This window comes from Mustela erminea, chromosome 11, assembly GCF_009829155.1.
Source record: "Mustela erminea isolate mMusErm1 chromosome 11, mMusErm1.Pri, whole genome shotgun sequence".
Taxonomy (NCBI): domain Eukaryota; kingdom Metazoa; phylum Chordata; class Mammalia; order Carnivora; family Mustelidae; genus Mustela; species Mustela erminea.
Window position 1 is genome coordinate 75,350,043 of NC_045624.1, and position 20,924 is coordinate 75,370,966.

Below are 20,924 nucleotides of genomic sequence, written 5' to 3' on the forward strand. Positions count from 1 at the left end.
CATTACTCCAAGTATTTCTCTATATAAGAAAAGGTCTACTTTTTTTTCTCCATCTTTAGTCCACCATGTTTTAAAAGTACATTCTAAAAATCAGATCAAAACAATTTCTGCTTGCTTCCTAATGTCAAAATTGATTTAGGCACTGTTGAAGAATATCAAATACACACACAAATCTAACCAATTTTAGAGATTTCTTAGTCTAAAGATCTTACATATGTGTATATAATATTGTTTTGATAAATTTTTTTGGTTTTAGTTTTACTAATAATTTTTGAGGTTAAGTAATATAAGTGAAACACTTGTTACATGTGAAATAATTCCATTCAAAATCATACCTGAAGTGTAATATTGTACAGACCTCATTTATTATAACAGTCTTAACTGAAATAAAGGGTATGGGAGAAAAAATGGAAGAGGAAGTGCTAGCTAAAGAGTTGTCCAGGGGTGCCTGGATGGCCAGTTGGTTAAGCACCTAACTCTTGATTTCAGCTCAGATCATGATCTCAGGGTTATGAGATAGAGCCCAGCATGGGGCAGCATGCTTCTGAGCATGGAGCCTGCTTGGGATTCATTCATGCTCTCTCTCTCTCTCTCTCTCTGCCCCACCCTCCCCCGACCCACATTCATCCTCATGCTGGCATACACACTTTTTCTCTCTCCTTAAAAAAAAAAAACCCATAAATGAATTGTTTCTTGTATGCTGGACATCTCCATTGTTAGAGTGGGCTAAGAAAAAAGTATTTTTCAGAAAATACACTTGTAAGTTTGAGATAACTTTTTAAAAGTGACTTAAGTCAGTATTCATAAGAATAATGAAGTAATCTGAAGATTTTTTATCATTTAATCAAAGACATCATGCACATGTATTAAAGAATCAGATGCCATTAAGAAAATTAATTTTTATTCTCTTAATCAAATCAACATATCAACAATTTTGAATGAAAGTCTGATTCTTGTCATCAACACTTTCAAAGACTTAAAAAAACCTGTAAACTTTAAAACTCTTCATTTTATCTTGTTGAAAAACTGGAACATTAATAAAGTTTGCTTATATAACCAAAGTTATGTGACAAATGAGACAAAGGTCAACCCTAAGATGACTGAATTCAGTAATAATAAGGTATACACTAAAAATTCCCTTTCTCTAGTTGAAAATATTTTTTGTTCTAAAGAAAATAATTGTATGAGAAGGATCTAACCAAAACAGTAAACTGAATTGCCAAATGCATTATAAACACTGAAAATGAAAGATAAAAAAGATATATAAAACTTCTATTTAAAGCTTTATACACTGGATTGTATCTCTAAAGAAGTTTTGCATGGTAGAAGCAAAGGAAAATTATGAGCAAATCTTGATATTACTGGGATCAGGAAGAGAAACTTCCCCTTTTTATTAGGTATACTCCTTCCATTTATTTGTCTGTTGAGTAGAAAAATATATGAAGACAGGAAAACATTTAAAATAACACCCTAATAATAATAGCTTTTTTCTCTTATCATATATAATTCAACTCTAATTGAAATATAGCTCTACATAATGCTATCTTTAGTATTCATTCTGTAAGAGTATTTGAAGCCCTTTTAGGTAGTTCAGTAACAAATACCCTGTGGATGGCATCCAAGGTGAAACGTCAGTGTAGATCATATCAGTACTATATAATATCATGCTTCAGATTTTCCCTTTTTGAGAGTTGAAATTATTCTACATACTGAAAATGCAATATTAAAATATGAGAAAAGCTTGTTATAAACCAAAGAAATTCCATTATCACATTCTTGTTCCCTTGCCCAATTTAGTTTCTACACATGAAATTTTAAGGGAGGAGTTTAGAAGTCTCCCTCATGACATGAAAAATAGATTATAGCATTATAAATAAATGTTATATTTCATTCAAAGTTCAACTGAATCAGAATGAAAAACTGACCAGAGGTAAATCTCCAAAGATCTTGCTAAGAATGTGAGATTCATTAATGATTTTATCAACAAATATATAATAAATTCCTACTATGGGGCAAGAACTGTGTGCTAGGTACTAAAGATAAATGGGGAACAACCTAAGCATAGTCCCTCTCCATGGAGCTTCCTGTCTAGGGGAGGGGACAGGCAACAAACAAAAGAAAAACATAATTAGAGTTGATGATAAGTAGTATAAAGCAAATAAGCAAGTGGTTGAGGTAGGGAAAACCTGAAGAACTCAACTCTGAAGAAAATCACTATTAGGAGAGACATTCTTTGGTGTTTAGCTTGAGATCTTAAGCCCACAGAAGTCTGATCACACAGGGCTATGTAGACCATATAAAAATAATCGTAAATGTGAATGTTTATTGAGAGTCAATCACACTTACAAATACTTTATATGAATTATCCTCTTTAACTTTACTAGCACATATTACGCCAGAGAGGAATTAAGCAGTTGTCTAAGGGTCTACAGCTAGAAAGTGGTAAAGCCAGGATTTGACTCCAGGAAATGTATACGAAGAGAAACAATTTTAATGCTTCTTAAGTGGGAACTGACCCAAACTTTTTAACTTTTAATAAGATTGGCTGGAAGATATATAGCTAGTGGAAGAGGGCAAACTGGAAGCTCACTTAGAACAACAATAGGGGAGTATAGACAAGAGATAAATGAGGTACTATTACTCTAGCAATCATGGAGATTAAGGAAATACACCAAGACAGATTTTTGGAGAGAGGACTGACAAGACTTGCTAATTACGAATGATTATAGAGAATGAGGGATGAAGAGAAATAAAATATGATTTTTAGGCTCTGACTTGATCAAACATGTAGTAAGTTGTGAAACCATTTGCTAAGAAAGAGGTAAAGAAGGCTAGAAGGAAAAAAATCAAGATATCTGAACTATTTATGTAGTGATTTAAATGTGGAGTCATGATCATACAGGTGGTATTTAGAGTAATTCTAAAAACTCTATGAAGACAGGCAGAAAGGAAAATGAATGGAGAATAAAGATCACCCAATGCAGGGCTGAGCCAGGAGAATACTGACATTTCAAAGTTGTAAAGAATAAAAGAAGTCAAAAAGAGAGACAGAGACAGAGTCAAAAGGACAATTACAGAAGGAGAAGGAAATGCCATGGAACATTATATAAGTTAAAGACAGGTTTTTCAATAGAGTTAGTATTTAACTGCTTGTTTTAGCTGGGCAATGGTGTCACATATGGACAAGGGATCTATCCATTTGGTAGCTTGTATATTATTGGTATCCTTTTAAAAGTTATCCTTTGTGGAGTGGTGAGGGAAAGACATTGCCCAAGAATGAATACAAGGATGACTCTAAGGTAAGGAAATGAGACAGTATGTATAAACATTTTTTGAGAAGTGAGGTGATGAAGCTGAACATAGAAATGAGCAGAAGGAAATAGAAGTTCAAGGGAGAAGTTTTTCTTTTTGAGTTAGGAGATAGCACCATCTGTTTATATGTGGGTGGGAATGATACAACAGAATAACATCAAATATATCCTTCAGGTTTTTCCTACTTGTTTCCAGGAATTACTGTTTGCATGGCTCTTGGACTATAAAATATTTTCACAGTTTATTCATGTCATAGCTTATATCAATACTTCATTTTTTTTAAATAAGAAGTTTATTTAGACAAGATGCTTGATGAAGGGAAAACTATCGAGGATTCATCTCTTATAGACTAATTAAATCCTCTCTAAAGACAGATTACCCTACATTTAACATCTATGTACAAAAAAGTTGTAAAACCGTCCTTGATTTTATACTAATAAATGAAAAATATTAAAATTCTCCAAACAAGGTATGTCAAAATTTTCATGTTCTTTTTTTTGGTTAAACAGTGAAAACAAAGTAAGTTGCTAGAATATAAAGAGTTGAATGAGCATGAGCACAGAGAACGAGAGTATTTTCACAGAGTCATTATTTTTCCCCATCCCATCTCAATTTGATGTCAATCAAAATACACCACTGGATATTTAGTACCAAAAAAGTGCAATATGCTAGTGCAAATGTGCCAGTGACTTTATGTATAGTAAAGAAATGGGAAAGAGGAAAATGAAAAGGAAGATCATGTAGTAGTCAGGATGTGGTGGAACAAAACTGTTTTGTTTTGTTTTGCTTTGTTTTGAACAGAGAATGTATTCTTGGTCTGTAGGAAGAGAGTGCTGGAATAAAATAACAAGTTCCTTCTTTAGTAGATACTTTCTGTCTACTGCTGGAATGCATCAATTTTGTCCTTCATTCTCATTTTTAACTGTGTGGGTTTGTCTGCTTTACTGATTGGCTGCCTTTCAAATGGGACTCCGATCTGCCTCAGAGACAGACCCTGTGTTCACAGAGGTTTTCCTTAGTTTGTTTAGTGTTGTATGCTTAAATCTTACACAGCTCCACAGAACCAAGTGAACATTACTATGATTATTTTTCTCAGTCTTGACTTCTCCTTTGGGCTTTTCATCCACCATGGAGAATTTTGGAGTCTCCTCAGCTGCCACTTCACAAAGGAGGTACCAGGTCATCCACTGCGAATGAGTACACAAGCAAGTACCAGCACAGACAGAAGAAGCACTTCATTTCTTTATATGGCTGAAGATCATTCCACTGCATGGAATACACATTATTTATTCATTCATTCATCAGTTGATGGGACATTTAGGTGTTTTCCCTTTTTGGCTATTATGAATAACACTACTATAAATATTTGTAGAGACACTTTTTGTGAACACATTTTCAATTCTCTTGGAAATATATACACACACATATATAGGAGTCACATGCAAGGTCATATGGTACATCTATGTTTAACCTTTTAAGGAACTGCCAGACTGTTTTTCAAAGGGCCTGCATCATTCTGCTTTTCTACTGTCAAAGTATGAGGGTTTCAATTTTTCTAGGTCCTTGCCAATATTTGTTATTATGTGTTCTTTTGATTTCAGCCATCCTGGTGGGTGTGCAGTAGTATTGCATTGTGGGTTTTTTTGTTTTTTTATTTTTTTGCATTGTGATTTTGATTTGCAGTTTTCTGATGGTTAATGATTCTGAGCATCTTTTTTTTTTTTAAGATTTTATTTATTTATCTGTCAGAGAGAGAGCACAAGCAGGCAGAGTGGCAGGCAGAGGCAGAGGGAGAAGCAGGCTCCCTGCCAAGCAAGGAGCCCAATGTGGGACTCGATTCCAGGACCCTGGGATCGTGACTTGAGCCGAAGGCAGATGCTTAATCAACTGAGCCACCCAGGCAGCCCAATAGTGAGCATCTTTTTTGTGTTTATCAGTCATCTGTATATTTCCTTTGGAAAAATGTCTATTCAGATTCTTTGCCCATTTTAAAATGTTTTTTTTTTAATTTCAAATTTTCAAGAGTTCTTTATATATATTCTAGATAGAAATCTCTTAGCAGACATAAGCAAAAAAATTTTTTTGCAAAACTTTTTTCTCAGTCTTTGGGTCATCTTTTTACTTTCTTGATGGTATTCTTCAAAGCACAAAGGTAAAATTTGATTATGTCCATTTATCTATTTTTTCTTTTGTGGCTTATACATCCAGGAAACTATTCTCAAATCGAGGTCATGAAGGTTTGCATTTATGCTTTCTTCTAAGAGTTTTCCAAGTAAGTCTGACCCATTTTCAGTAATTTTTGTATATGCTATGAGGCAGCAGTATACAAGCAACTTTTATTAGTGTTTTTCATCTTAATAATGTAAAACTTTTAAACAGATTCAGATTTCAAAAGTGCTTTTTAGCTCTTGAAAGACACATTAATTGCTTTCTGTAAGTGCGAAAAGTATTTATCAACTCCATTTTTACTTTGTGAAAGCTCAGTAATCTTTGAAGTTTTACTTTATACTTTCCTCCTTCCTTCTCTTAGTCCTACTAAATACTTCTGAACACAGTTTTTGTCATTTTAAATTAAGAACTGTGGTACAACTGTAGAGTAATAAACAGGTCTCCATAAAACTAATTTTATCTCTTCTTTATATTTTCCATATTTGCTACTTCAAATTCTTATCAGAATGTTTTCAATCTTGTTTTAAGTGTCACATTTGTGTTTCTTAGCTTAAGAAACTATTGTTTTTCAGTCTATAGATGGGGAGAAATTAAAACTTGAAGCAAATTAATTCAGTTTCTCTCTCATCTACTTTAATTACCTTACTGTCTATTTCTCAGTCTTCCCAGTAAATTACCAAAACAATTCCCTGGTTTTTTTTTTTTTTTTTTTTTTTTTTAGGCTTGGATTCTAATCTCAAATCTGCCAACCTCCCAACTCTGGCTATTTCTCAGTAACACCTCAATCCCTAAACCATGAAACTCTGCAAGCACTGTTTTCAATTGCTCACTAAGACATACTCCACCTTAGGGAAAAAAAACAAAAAAACAAACAAAAAAAACACCTGAATTTCTCTAATACTATGGAGCCACATGATGTACTCCTACCAGTGGATTTTCTGTATTTCTCATCCCCATACTTCCTCCACCCATTCTTATCCTTGGATTTTCACTGATTAATATTCTCAAGCTTGCCTGTCTTAGCTCATGGAGCTCCTCCTTCCGTACTGGGGTAAACACTTGTATCACCATTTTACAGAACGTCATTACTCTTTCTCATTGAAGAGTAGAACACGAAGAAATTACTTGACTCAGAAACTCTCAAGATTCCTAAAGGATCAGAGATCATTTCTCATTGTTCTACAAGCACTTATATCAGCATTCAGACAAAAGGTAAGGTTTAACTATTCTTTCCAAAAGTTTGCTTGTATTTTACAAATTTAATCTTCCAAATAATAGATATGCTTTGGCTAGAGGTTCACAATTAAGTTTACTTACAAATTAAGTTTCTTTGGTTTGATTTCAGTAAAAACAAAGCAAAGCAAAACAAAACAGTATAAATAGTTTAAAACAAAAAAAGGAAGACTTTGCAAATGTGTTTTTCAGTTAACTTCTAAGATGAGAAATTTAAAATAACTCCTTACTTCCTTTCTTGGGAATTAGAGCCATATATTCACACTGAAATACTATGCGTGTATGTGTATATATATATATAAACATTATATATTTGCATGTATGTGTGTATAAACATTTCCTAAGCCATGTTTCTGTTTGAATAATGTATGCTTATATATTGTTACAAGAGTATTTTTACTTCATGGACTTTTTAGAGTTGAATCATTTCCTTTTTATCAAAAAGGACAGCTAACACCTCAGAACAAGGCAAAAAGCATTTCCCTTTAAATATTTAAACAACTCATTCTAAAAATAATCCTTTCAAGAATTATTTCTACCCCACCCAACTGTCTAAGAAACAAGAGTAACAACTAGATTATTAATGTGTAAATTTCTACTCAGGAGAATACCATAACCTTAATGCAACCCTGTTATTGCACAGGAGATGATTATTGCTTAACCTTGGTTTTGATTTCATTAATTTAGGAATTTTAGGTTTGATCTATGAGATTTTTTTTATTTTCAAAGCCTTAACAGCCTTAATATTTAGTATCTTTCATAATCAAACTAAATTATTAGTGATAATAAATAAGAAATAAATTTTTCATTTCATGAAGTTCATCTCAAACATCTAATAATTAATCATGATTTCACAGCCCATCTTTAGAAATATCCCTAAAAAATCATATTGCTATGAAAGAATTCAGTAAGTATCTATCAAATAATTATATGGTTCGATAGAGGTATTAGTTAATGATATGGCAATAATCATTTTGTAGTACATAAGTATATCAAATCAACACGGACGTCTTAAACTTACACTGTATATCAATTATATCTAAGTCAAGTTGGAAAAAAAAAAAAGAACAAAAGAACTAAACAAAACAAAAAAATATACCATAATAAATGCCCAGATTTTCTCAAAATCCAAGATGCCAAATATTGTATCAGGACAGGGAAATTAAGAGTCCAGATATATGATTTATTTATCTGTGAACCTAATTTCCTCTATTAAAACTGGTTTATAGTTGTCACTCTCTTCTTCTCTTTCACAAATATGCTTTAGGAGGTAGAAATCAGTATGGTAATTTAGCAGCACCTAAGGCAGTGTGGTCCAATAGAAGGTATGCATCTGTGCTGTGCAATTTGGTAATCACTAGCCGCACATGTCTACTGAACACCTAAAATGTGATATGGCAACTGAAGAAGTGATTTAGTAATTTCACCTACTCTTAATGAATATTAATTAACATAGTGGCATGTGGTTAGTGGCCATTGTATTAAACAGTACATGTTTAAGGTATTGAAATTATTGAATATTTTCATTTACAAATACTTTGGAAATAGAGAAAAGTGGTTTCTTTTTTTTTTTTTTCAGATTTTTATTTATTTATTTGACAGAGATCACAAGTAGGCAGAGAGGCAGGCAGAGAGAGAGGGGGAGGCAGGCTCCCTGCTGGGATGGGGCCCCATCCCAGGACCTTGAGATTGTGATCTGAGCTGAAGGCAGAGGCTTTAACCCACTGAGCCACCCAGGAGCCCTGAAAAGTGGTTTCTTTAACAGAAGCTATCAACAGAGGACTTTATAGGAATGCCTGTTGTCCTAATATGAATCTTTTTTCTATCACTCTAAAAAATATAATTTTTTATATTATTTATATTATTTATAAAGTCTTGTTTTTCACATGACACAGCATAGTCATCTCTTCAGTGAATACAACCTAAGAAAAACAGCACTGGTATAGCGTGCCCTTAAAAGACAATTGAGCGATCATTAGTTACATATATTAATTAAAACAAAGAAATAAAATGTGGTAAGAGTAAAAATGCTATAGGAATTTCATGGTTAGATTTTCCTTCAGATTAAATGGTCAGGGAAAAGTCTGTGGAAAGAATGGAATCTCAAGTATTAAAAGTGTAAGAAACAGAAATGATTCAGAGAAAAGATGTTCTAGGTATAATGTGAAGCCTGAAAAGATAAACCAAAAATGTATGTTTAGCTGATGAATGGAATTTTCCTGAGAAGACAAAAAGGAAGAAATAAAATAGTTGAGGACTTTAGAAAGGAATGAATCTTCATTCTATCTTTATTTCTAATCTTTAGGTGACTGTTTTAAATATATATATTTTAAAATCAAAAGGACATTTAAACCTGGTTGTTTTGAAGTCTCTCAGAGCTGTAGAGATGTATTCAGATAAATGTTTTTCCATGAGTGCTACTCTGATCCAGGCTCTACCCTAAAAGGAAGAAAAAGAATAAAATGTGAAAAAAAAAATTACAAATTAAAAATATTTTGCCCACTGTGTCATCAAAAATATAAGCATTTTAATATGTAAAGAACTCAGTCAAATAATACTTTTGATAACGCCTAAAAAATAAGTAGATGAGAACACATAAATTTTGATTACATATAGTATACCGTTATATCTCTAGAGATACAGGATGCAGAGATATACAGGATATAATACTAACCTTCTATCTTCTGAAGAGACATAACTATTAATATTGGGTCAGAGACTTCTTTTCATAACTCTCTACCTTAATGCCCAGATTAACATGCTAATTAAAATGAGTCCCCTTATGAAACATGAACAGTTTGTCTATTCTATTAAAAAAAAAATAATCACTGTCATACCATTTGTTTAAGAAAATTTCCCACCTATCCTTCCAGAGGGAGGTTTTAGATAACTAATAACCAAATTTCATTATTTATCATGCATCCAAATCATGAATTACTGAGTTTGTATCCAGGACATTCTAAAAACTATTACTGAATATTAAGCCAGAAAAAAACAAACACATGGCAAAATTACTCAGAACCATATTCCAGCAGAAAATCACAGAAACAGACAATTATGACTAAATGTGAGTAACTTTACTTTTGAAAGAAGTAATATCATTCAATAGTTGAGTAGCCAGTTAATTATTTTTTAGTAATCCAAAGCATTTCTCCTGGACTCTTTGTTTAGAATGAAAGAATATAAGAAGTCATATTTGTAAGAAGAATTTTAAAATTTGATTACTTTCATTTTCCCTCAGCCCTCCCACAAATCTCCAGAAAATCCATGAAGATTAATAAGATAGAAAAATCAAAACACTGCAACGACAGTTGAGAACAGAAGTGACACTAATCAATATATATGACGGTTGACTACCCATCTGGAGATAAAAAGCATTCTTTAGAAATGTCTACAACTCTAGTGAATTCACCAAACTTCTGGATAGGAAGGATCAAAAAGCAGTCAATCTAGACAGTAGTAAAACCTGACCAACTAGAAGCAGCAGTATTGTTGGGAAATAAAGGAATTATAAGGGTGTGATTAGCATGACGGTCAATTTGCGCATCAAGCTCAAAATCCCTTTCAGCTTGACAGTGCTCAGTCCATTGTTTCTGCAGAGTAAGCCTTGAGGAACCTACAATTAGCTGTGGCTGACCTAACAGGAAGGAAGCGGCAAGCCATTGGTCAGCAATTCCAAGTTTCTCTCTTGAAATTTCCTTTGAAAGACAAGGAAGCTGGCGTGGGCTTGAAACAAAAGGCTAAGATTTCACCAGAGCAGAAGCTGGGAGAGTTGCTCTCCAGAGAAAGTTAGACACAGGAGACTGTGCTGTTGCTATATAAGAAATGTGGGGAAAGTCCTGCTTCCTGATTTATTAATTTCAATCCATGCAAAAGTGGGCTGCACCTAATTTCCTGTCCTTGGATGTTTATGGAATTCATTATTACACTGTAATAATACACTGTGCTAATTTTAAGGTTTCTTTTCTTTCAACAAAAAAAACTTTCACTAGAACAGAAGACAAACAGGTATAAATATCATTGGAACGAACACATGGGGGACATGTTCCCCACCAAGTGGGGAAGTCGAAAAACCAGGTTTAAGATTTTAGACTTTATCAGTTGGATAATGGTTTAACACTTAAGGTTTGTTTTTTTTCCTCCAGAGACACAAATATTCATTTCTTTGTCACTGAAAGTTTTTGACTGACAAACAAATAAATAAATAGTAGTCAACACTTATTCTTTTTTTTTTTTTTAAGATTTTATTTGTTTATTTGACAGACAGAGATCACAGTAGACAGAAAGGCAGGCAGAGAGAGAGAGGGAAGCAGGCTCCCTGCTGAGCAGAAAGCCCGATGGGGGACTCGATCCCAGGACCCTGAGATCATGACCCCAGCCGAAGGCAGCGGCTTAACCCACTGAGCCCCAGTAGTCAACACTTCTTCCTTTTTTTTTTTTTTTTAAAGATTTTATTTATTTATTTGAGAGAGAGACAGTGAGAGAGAACATGAGCGAGGAGAAGATCAGAGGGAGAAGCAGACTCCCCAAAGAGCTGGAAGCCCGATGTGGGACTCGATCCCGGGACTCCAGGATCATGACCTGAGCCGAAGGCAGTCGTCCAACCAACTGAGCCACCCAGGCGCCACAGTAGTCAACACGTCTTAAGGCTGTAATTAATATATGCTTGGCTCTGTTTTAAGATACATTAAGATATTTATATATATTAAGATATTTAATCTTCCCGGGGTGCCTGGGTGGCTCAGTCAGTTAAGTGTTGAACTCCTGATTTGGGCCCAGGTCAGGATCTCAGAGTTGTAAGATCGAGGCCCCTTTGGGCCCCGTGCTCATCGGGGAGTCTGCTTGAGAGTCTCATTCTCCTTCTGCCTCTCTGCCTGCTCACATTCTTGCTCTTAAATAAAGAAGGAAATCTTAAAAAAAAAAAAAAAAGATATTTAACTTTCCCAAGAATTGTGTGGGTTACGTTACAAAACTATCCCTACTTTTCTCTATAAGGAAACAAAAGAAAAGACAAATCAAGAACATAGGAAACATCTTACCACCAAACTAACCAACCTAATTGAATAAAAACCTATATACTCTATATTCCTTTCTGTTTCAGGGGATAAACTGTAATCATGTAAGAGAACAAAAAGACAAATTAGAGAATAGGCAAAGATATCTGCATTACATGCATCTGACAAAAGACTCATTTATCAAATACAAATAATTCTTACAAATCCATAAAAATAAATAAAAAATGGGGCCTGCAAGGGGAACACTTCAATGACAGATTCAATTTCTTTAGTGGATATGGGAATATCCAGATGTTTTCTTCCTTTTTATGTTAGTTTTAGAATTTTTTTCAAAGAATTTGTCCATTTCATCTACAGTTTAAATTGTGTAGGTATGAAGTATTCATAATATCCTTTTAGGATTTTTAATGCCTATAGGGTCTATGGGGTTGATTGGGCTCTTTATTCCTGATACTGGTAATTTATAATCTCTCTTTTTCTCTTTATGAATGCTTCTTGCTGGAAACTTATCAATTATATTAATATTTTTAGAACGACCAAGTTTTTGTTTAGTTGATTTTCTCCAAGTGTACATTTTTTTCATTTAATTCAATTTTTGCTTTTCATTATTTCTTTCCTTCTTTTGGAGTATGTATTTTTTAATAGGTTTTTAGATGAAAACTTTGATCACTGATTTTTAGTCTTTACTCTATTTTTATATACATAAGAGTCTATATTTAAGCTTATTTTCCTCTAACCACAAGTTTTTACATGTTATTATTTTCATTATCACTACTTTCCACCTATTTTCCAATTTCAACTGTAATTTCTTCTTTCATCCATGAGTTATTAAGAAGTCCCTCTCAATGTTGACTCACATAAGCATTTTCTGGTTTTCTTTTTGTTATTAATCATAGCTTAATTCCTTTGTGGTTAGATAACACACTTTAGATGATTTCAATCTGAAATTCAAGGAGATGAATTATAAAATCAGCCAATGATCAATTTTTGTGTAGGTTCTATGTTTGACATGAATAAGTATTTTATAGTTTTCTATCTACACTTTATTACATATATAGTATATTATATTATACACTATGTTATATATTATATATATATTTATATATATTAAATATGGAATATATACTCCAGTTCTCTGGTACTACTAGTCTTTATTTATATTTTCTACTACAATTACTTAAAGGCTCATTATCTTGGGACACGTGGGTGGCTCAGTGGATTAAGCCTCTGCCTTCGGCTCAGGTCATGATCTAAGGTTCCTGGGATCGAGCCTCACATCAGGCTCTCTGCTCAGAGAGCCTGCTCCCCCCCGCCCCACTCTCTCCTACTTGTGATCTCTCTCTCTCTCTGTCAAATAAATAAATAAAATAAAATAAAAAAGTTCATGATCTTCATCTCCCATAGGTCTGTTTCACTTGTTTTTTTATATTTCTTATTTTTGGTCATTTGATCTTGTTTTCTGATATTTGTAGTGGGTTTTGATCGAATACTGGACATTGTACATAAAATTCTGTAGCTGCACTAATACTATCTTTCCTTAGAATAGATTTAATTTTCTTCAAATAGGCAAGGAGTATACTTGAAAATCACTCTACACTATTTAAGGGCACCATTTTAGGTCTTCTTTGGGCTGGTCTTCATCTGAATTTCCCTTACTCCCAAGGGAAGAGATCAAATAAAAAAGAGATCCCTAGGGTATTTTACATGGCCCCTCCAACTTGTTTGACCTTGAACTCTAACCTCTGTCTCTTCAGAACAAGAGTAGGAAATCTTCAATCAGCTTTTTTAGCCTCCTATCTGCTGCTTTCAGCTTGGTTTATGAAACTACTGCTCTGTGCTTAAGGTGGCTAAGAGTTGGCAAACAGCTCACAGGAAAACTGCATGTAAACCTCAGATGCATATGTCTGCTCTTCTCTCAGTGTATTAAGTCCTGGTTTCACTGGCAGTTCCCAGATCCCTCTTCTGTTTCTCTAGCCAGGCAAAACTAAAAGAACTCTAAAACTCTCTGATTAGCTTCTATACCAACAATGTGAACAGACAAATGCCCATAGGCTAAAAGCCAAGGTGAACTTAGGGCTCACCTCAAGTACCAACCTTCTCTCCAGTATTGCGGCCACTGAAGTCCTCATGCCTTGGTTGTTTTCTTAGCTCTTAAATTTGTTGCTCTGCGTATTTCATCAAAACTTTACAGCTGTTCTTGGCAAAAGGGTTGCTCCAATATAAGCTATTCTATCATCACTAGAAGCAGAAACTGGTTCATTTCTCACCTCCAAGATCATCTGGTTTTTTGACTCTAGTTTTACACTTCTAATATGACTCTCTCTCCTTCCCTGTGCATGCTTCATACTGTATTCAGTGGATCTTTTTGAAAAGTAAATTAGATTATAGTACTCTGTTGTTTAAAAAAATTACAAGAAAGAGAGCCTCAAGTTGCACCTCATTGAATTTAGAATAATATCTAAACTGCTAATATACCTTGCTGCCTCTGCTCACTATTTGCACAGTACCTTTCTTCCCATAATTCACATCCTGGCTCAAATGTTGTTGCCTCACACAAGCCTTCCCTACCTACACTATCTAAGAGAGTGCTTCCTTCCACCACTCTGATCTCTTTCTAATCTCTTAACCTGCTCCATTTTTTCATGGCTCCTGAGATTATATTACATATATAATATGTATATATAAAATATGACACACGTAATATTTGTTTTCTACCATCCTTTTCACCAATACCACTATATCATCAGTATTTATAACAGTTTCTAGCACACAGAAGGTCCTCAATATGTATTTGTTGACTTCCTGGAGGAAACTCAAGAAGATAAGTAACTTGCTCATTGCTAGCAGTCATTAGAGGCACCAGTGACAGGTGGGGAAAAGGAATGATGTGAGGAAAATGGCATTTATAATGACTCATATGAAGTTAGTATTTAAAATGGAGAGAGTATAAAACAAATGGGCAGAATCAGAGTATGTCTGGTTTCTGCTTAGAAAACTCTTTTTTTATTTTTAAAGCTGCCCAAGTATGTCTCACATTCTTCCAGGTTTGGAACCATCACTACAAAAGTCTAGAGGTAGGAAGAGAGATTTTTGAGTGACTAATAGAAAATGATCATAAAAATAGCATCTTCACAAACCTATACCTTACTGTAAAGTTTTAGTATTTGATAACTCTGGTATAGGTGTGATTAATAACCCCCTGTCCCCAACTCAGCCTCTTTCCATAAAAAATTTGGCTAACCTGCTCTACGAAAGAGCAGTGACAAAGTCTGCTTTTTTTTTTTTAAGATTTTATTTATTTATTTGAGAGAGAGAGAGAATGAGAGGGGAGAGGTCAGAGGGAGAAGCAAACTCCCTGCCAAGCAGGGAGCTTGATGTGGGACTCGATCCTGGGACTCCAGGATCATGACTTGAGCCGAAGGCAGTTGCTTAACCAACTGAGCCACCCAGGTGCCCCCAAAGTTGGCTTTTAAATAAAGGAAAAAGTGAACAAGAAGACGAGACCTGAAAAGACCAGGAGGGATTAAGGATTTCTGTCCTAAGAATGTGTTAAGGACTACATTCACAGTTCTGACATGCTATAGGTGCTCAATAAAAATTTATCTGATGGAAAGATGTATGAATATATAAATGGCTGATGGACCAGCATACTCAGAAATTGGTCTAATATGTTAAACTCAAGAACAGAATGAATGTACAGGATAAGCAACCACAAACTAAGAAAGCCTAACTCAGCCACAAACAAGAGCTATTCTTAAAAACAAAGAAAAAGTGGGGTGCCTGGGTGGCTCAGTGGGTTAAAGCCTCTGCCTTCAGTTCAGGTCATGATTCCAGGATCCTGGGATCAAGACCCACATTGGGCTCTCTGCTCAGTGGTGGGCCTGCTTCTCTCCTTCTCCTTGCTCATATTCTCTCTTTCAAATAAATAAATAAAATGAAGAAGGAGAAGGAGAAGAAAGGAGGAGGAAGAGGAGAAGATAGGAGGAGGAGGAAGAGCAGACAGGAGGAGGAGAAGAAGGAGGAAGAAAGAAAGAAATCCCATATACGGAGATCCCGTTCCCAAAACCTTTGTATATTGTAGAAAGAATAGCTGCCAAGGTATCTGAGATGTCAGATGGAAAGATTACAGACATGATCTTCAGTTCAAATATTCTATTCCATTGTTAGGCTTTGTTTAAGCCCCAGAAAATAGGTTCAACTGATTAGGGACTGAGCAAAGAGAGGGACTGTCAGCATTTCACAGATCTCAGCTTAGTGATTTTCAGATCTCCCATGGTGGCAAGTTTACGACGTGAATCTAAGTTGTACAGTAGTTCTGCGACATGGACAATCCTGATTCAATCAAAACTAAATTTAAAGAATGTTTCTATACTGAATTAGTCATTCTCCATAAAGGTACCTTGTCGTCCACTGCTTAAAGCATCATCCACATAGCCCTAAAGGTATAATCAAAGGTATTCTCCTTCTTACAAAGAATTCAGAAATGAAAATCTGTTTGGGTCCAAAGTGTACAGAGTTGCACATTATTTAGCAGGTGAATTTGGTGCTGTCGTTCTGTTTTCACAAGTGTTAAGGCTGGATGAGATGGATACTACACAGGCTAGTAGTCATTCTAGAAAGCAGCTCAAAGGCCCAATAAACCAGCCGTCTGAGGTATTTGCTTAATCCTTCAATCCTGACAGTTGCCAGATGTGATTTACTGGGTAGATTAAGTACTTTGCTCTGCCCACTGTAATGAATAAAGACAGTAGTAATCTTTGCATGCACACTCTTCCCAGCATCACCAGGCAAATCATAGATCTCTCTTTCCCCACTAAATGGAATCTGTTTGAGGCCTGAGCAAAACAAAGATAGATGGTAGGATTTGGAACATGATTGTTCTGTGATGTTTTCATACTCAGCACTGGTTTTGTACAGAATAAGTATTAACAGAATAAGTATTAACAGCATCTTGCTACATGGGGCATATTCCTTAGAGTCTCACTAAGAAAGATGGCAGCTGGGGTTTGCATTTCTGCACTCCACCCGGGTCAAAATGCTACATTTCTAATGTTTGTTATCTTCTCAATTACCTCTTGTATTTTGGTATATGCTAGTTCTATAATATATTCTCCTCTATATGGAGGGGGCTTAGAATACAATTGTCATGATAATTGTTCCTTCTTTTAATTTGAAAATAAGAAACTAAAGTTTATGTGCCACCTGGGGTACTTTCTATTTGTATAGACTTGATTCACTCAAATTATAGCTTACCTTTTAATCTTAACCTACAGAAATCAAGATATTATTCTTAAGCCATAAGAAAAACATGAAAGGAAAAAAGAAATAAATGCAATGAAGATGCAAAGGGGAATTCAGATTGCACGTTTTTTAAAAAAGATTTTGTTTACTTATTTGACAGACGGAGATCACAAGTAGGTAGAGAAGTAGGCAGAGAAAGAGGAAGGGAAGCAGGCTCCCTGCTGAGCAGAGAGCCAGATGCGGGGCTAGATCCCAGGACCCCGGGATCATGACCTGAGAAGACAGAGGCTTTAACCCACTGAGCCACCCAGGCACCCCTGCACATTTTTTGAACCTGTAGTCAATCAATTAGAAAAATAAATGCATAAAGTCAAGAGTTTGAGAAAATAGAGGCCAAAGGACTACTAAGACAACATTATGGCTAAGAAGAGAGGTATTAATATAAAAAACAAGATTTCAACTTTTTTTTTTTTAAAGATTTTATTTATTTATTTGACAGACAGAGATCACAAGTAGGCAGAGAGGCAGGCAGAGAGAGAGAGAGAGAGAGAGGGAAGCAGGCTTCCTGCGGAGCAGGGAGCCCGATACGGGGCTCGATCCCAGGACCCTGAGATCATGACCCGAGCTGAAGGCAGCAGCCCAAACCACTGAGCCACCCAGGTGCCCCAGATTTCAACTTTTAAAAGAAAAAATATTTTTAAGACTCTAGCTATAATTGACCTAAAAATGAAGGCATTTAGCTTGAAAAATGTATGTCAGAGTGGAGAACAGATTCAATCTAAAAAAAGCTAGATGTCATTGAAACAGAAAGTTAACCACTTCTCAAGACAGCCCCCTGACTGGAATGGCAGAAGGCAGTGAAGGAGGGAGTAGCAATTTTAGAGAGTGAACTCTATGGCTTTAGTCTTCATAAGGTGACAAAAATCATAGCTATCAACTTTACCCAAATTTTAAAATGTTTAACTATGTTTCTAATCATCTCATTAAATTTAAATATTATAAATTGCATTTTTAAAAAAATTAGTTTTTGTTTTACAAAATATTTAATTTCAACATAACTTTATAGTAATTAAAATTACTAACCAGTAACTTTCCAGAAGAAAAAATATCCTAAATAAAAACAATGCAGGAACAATAAACTTGGAATCTATACTTTTGAAAGATGCTTATTATACTTTCATTTATTATAGATACGTAATTTATAAGTTTGTAACTATTTTATTTATTTATTTGAGAAAGAGCACAAGCAGGGGAGGAGCAGAGGAAGAAGCAGGTTCCCTGCTAAGCAAGGAGCCTGATGATGGGAGACTTGATCCTGGACCCTGGGATCATGACCTGAGCTGAAGGCAGACACTTAACTGTCTGAGCCATCCAGGTGCCCTCATTCTGTAACTCTTAAGTGCCAAAAATAATAAGGAACCTAGTATGACAATCCAGTAAAAAAATCAAAGTCCTAAACCAAAGCAGATACAGCTTATACGAACAGCTCAGACTTTTTATAATCTTAAAAACTACTGAGAACTCCAAAGTGCTTTCATGTGGGTTGTATCTATTCATATTTACTGTATTACAAGTCAAAACTGGGAACTTCAGGTAATTAAAAAAATAAATAAACCAATTATATGTTGACATAAATAACATATTTTATGAAAAATAACTATCTTTTCCTAAACAAAAGTATTAGTGACAAAAGTGGGTCTGTTTTACATTTCTTTAAATTTTCTTAAATGTATGGCTTAGGGGCGCCTGGGTGGCTCAGTTGGTTAAGCGACTGCCTTCAACTCAGGTCTTGATCCTGGAGTCCTGGGGTCGAGTTCCGCATCAGGCTCCCTGCTTAGCAGGGAGTCTGCTTCTCTCTCTGACCCTCCCCCTTTTCATGCTCTCTCTCTCTCATTCACTCTCTCTCAAATAAATAAATAAAATCTTTAAAAAAAAAATGTATGGCTTAATGAAAGAGGACTAGGGATCTGCTGATACATTTAATCTGTTACAATGTGTTGTTTCAGTTGAAGTATTTGACAGCTATCTAGCCTCAGACAGATACATAGTTGCAACAGGGAATCTTTTATAGTTTTTTTCAGAGAATTGTGGATATTCTCCTTTAATTCTACATTAAAACTCAGTAACTGATAATTTCTAAAAGGCTAATTGCAGGGGTGCCTGGGTGGCTCAGTGGGTTAGAGCCTCTGCCTTCTGCTCAGGTCATGATCCCAGGGTCCTGGGATCGAGCCCCACATCAGGCTCTCTGCTCGACAGGTAGCCTGCTTCCTCCTCTCTCTGCCTGCCTCTCTGCTTACTTGTGATCTCTGCCTCTCAAATAAATAAATAAAACCTTAAAGAAAAAAAAGGCTAATTGCAACATGGAAAATATAACCATATCAATGAACTTTTCATACTGCATTTCATTAAATCCATTAGGTCTGAATAGATCTTTTACCCATGCATATTTTATAATTCCATGCATTGATCATTGGAAATTATGAGTTTTGCCAGTTTACCAAATGCTAATACTTTTCATTAAACAATTAAAAAATACTTATGCTAATATCAACATTATTGTTATCAGGAAAGTCTGTAAGTACAGGGAAACTATTAGGCTTAAGATGGTGATAATAAGTTTTCGAAGATTCTAATTTTTACTCGTAAGTTTTAATTTTACCATTGGCAACCAATGCTGTCAGCTGCTTCGCTGGAATTAACAGGCTCACTTTGTTCATTTTTATTCAAGAAAAGCTACCAAATGTCCAAGTCTAAAAAACTATCATTTGTATGCTTTTCTTTTAAGTAAAAATAGGATTACATGGCAAAAGTTTCTAATTTAGCTCACAAATCAAACTATATGAGTACTTCTCCTTGAGACAACCATCATATTTTAGAATGCTGCAAATGCTTTATGCATACTTTCTATTTTATTACTCAGGATATTAAAAAGAGAGGCACTCAAATGTTGAAACTTAATAAAATTAATAATGTTTACTGCACCATCATGAACATTTTTAAGAGGAACTGGCTTTTCTTTTTTCTTTCTTTCTTTTTTTGACAGGGTACAGTGGAAAAAACTCAGTGTTTAGTAGGAGTTAGATGCCACTGCCTTAATTCATGCTAAGGAACTAGCAGTTTTGCCACCATTGTTTCTGTATCAGCAGTGCAAGTGTCAACACAGTGTAAAAGGCAAATAACACCTTGGTACTACATGAAAATACTTTTGACATTATGAACCCTCAGGGTTCTTCAGGACACTGAGAGCTACTGGTTTGGGAACTAAGAAATGTTGAAACTTCACAGAATAGGAAATATTTTATTGTGCTTCTCAAAAAAGAATTCATAGTGACTAACTTCAAACCTTCTTGCTATTCATAAGGCAACAAGGAAGATTAAAAAATATTCTAAATAACTACATGCAACTAAAAAACAAAACAAAACAAAACAGAAACAGACCTACAAAAGATTTTTGACATGGTCAAGTGCTTAATCCCAAACAAGAAAAAAAAATGTATATAGCAAAGAGCTCAAATTTTTCTATTTCAGTCAAAAACTACTGGGGATTAGATTATACACATGGCATATTATTATTTATGTCTTACCTTAGCTCTAGAAGAACTGACATTTTCCATATTTTCAATGCTGCAGATACAATTCTGTGAAACTTTCCGGCAAGCCACTCTGATATAGTCCCAGAAGCTACGAGGACTTTCATAACCAAACCAGGTTACTTGACCTTCAGGAGACAAATTGTAATACAAAATAAAAGAAAACTAGACTAGAACATTCCAAATGCAAGAATAAAATTTTGAAAAATAAAAGACAGCCTAGTGTGTCATAGTGAAAAGGGCACTAACCTGAGTGGCAAAAAAGCCTTCAATCTAGTCCTGCTCTCCTTTAACTAGTTGTGGTACTGTGGACAATTTATTTAATGGATGGGGATCATAGTTTTTCAACAACAAAATCAAACAA

The 20,924-nt window shown here is 34.8% G+C and overlaps 1 protein-coding gene across 8 annotated transcripts in view; it reads right to left on the reverse strand.

Annotated features, from left to right (window-relative positions):
• The window catches only part of RUNDC3B (RUN domain containing 3B), a 137,381-nt gene that overhangs the window by 62,395 nt on the left and 54,062 nt on the right, over positions 1-20,924 (reverse strand). For all 8 annotated transcript variants that reach the window (XM_032304723.1, XM_032304719.1, XM_032304722.1 and 5 more), the window contains 2 exons: positions 20,555-20,688; positions 9,068-9,153 (listed from right to left, as the gene is read on the reverse strand). In XM_032304723.1, coding sequence (XP_032160614.1) covers positions 9,068-9,153; positions 20,555-20,688 — 220 coding nt within the window. The remainder of the gene's footprint in view (positions 1-9,067; positions 9,154-20,554; positions 20,689-20,924) is intronic.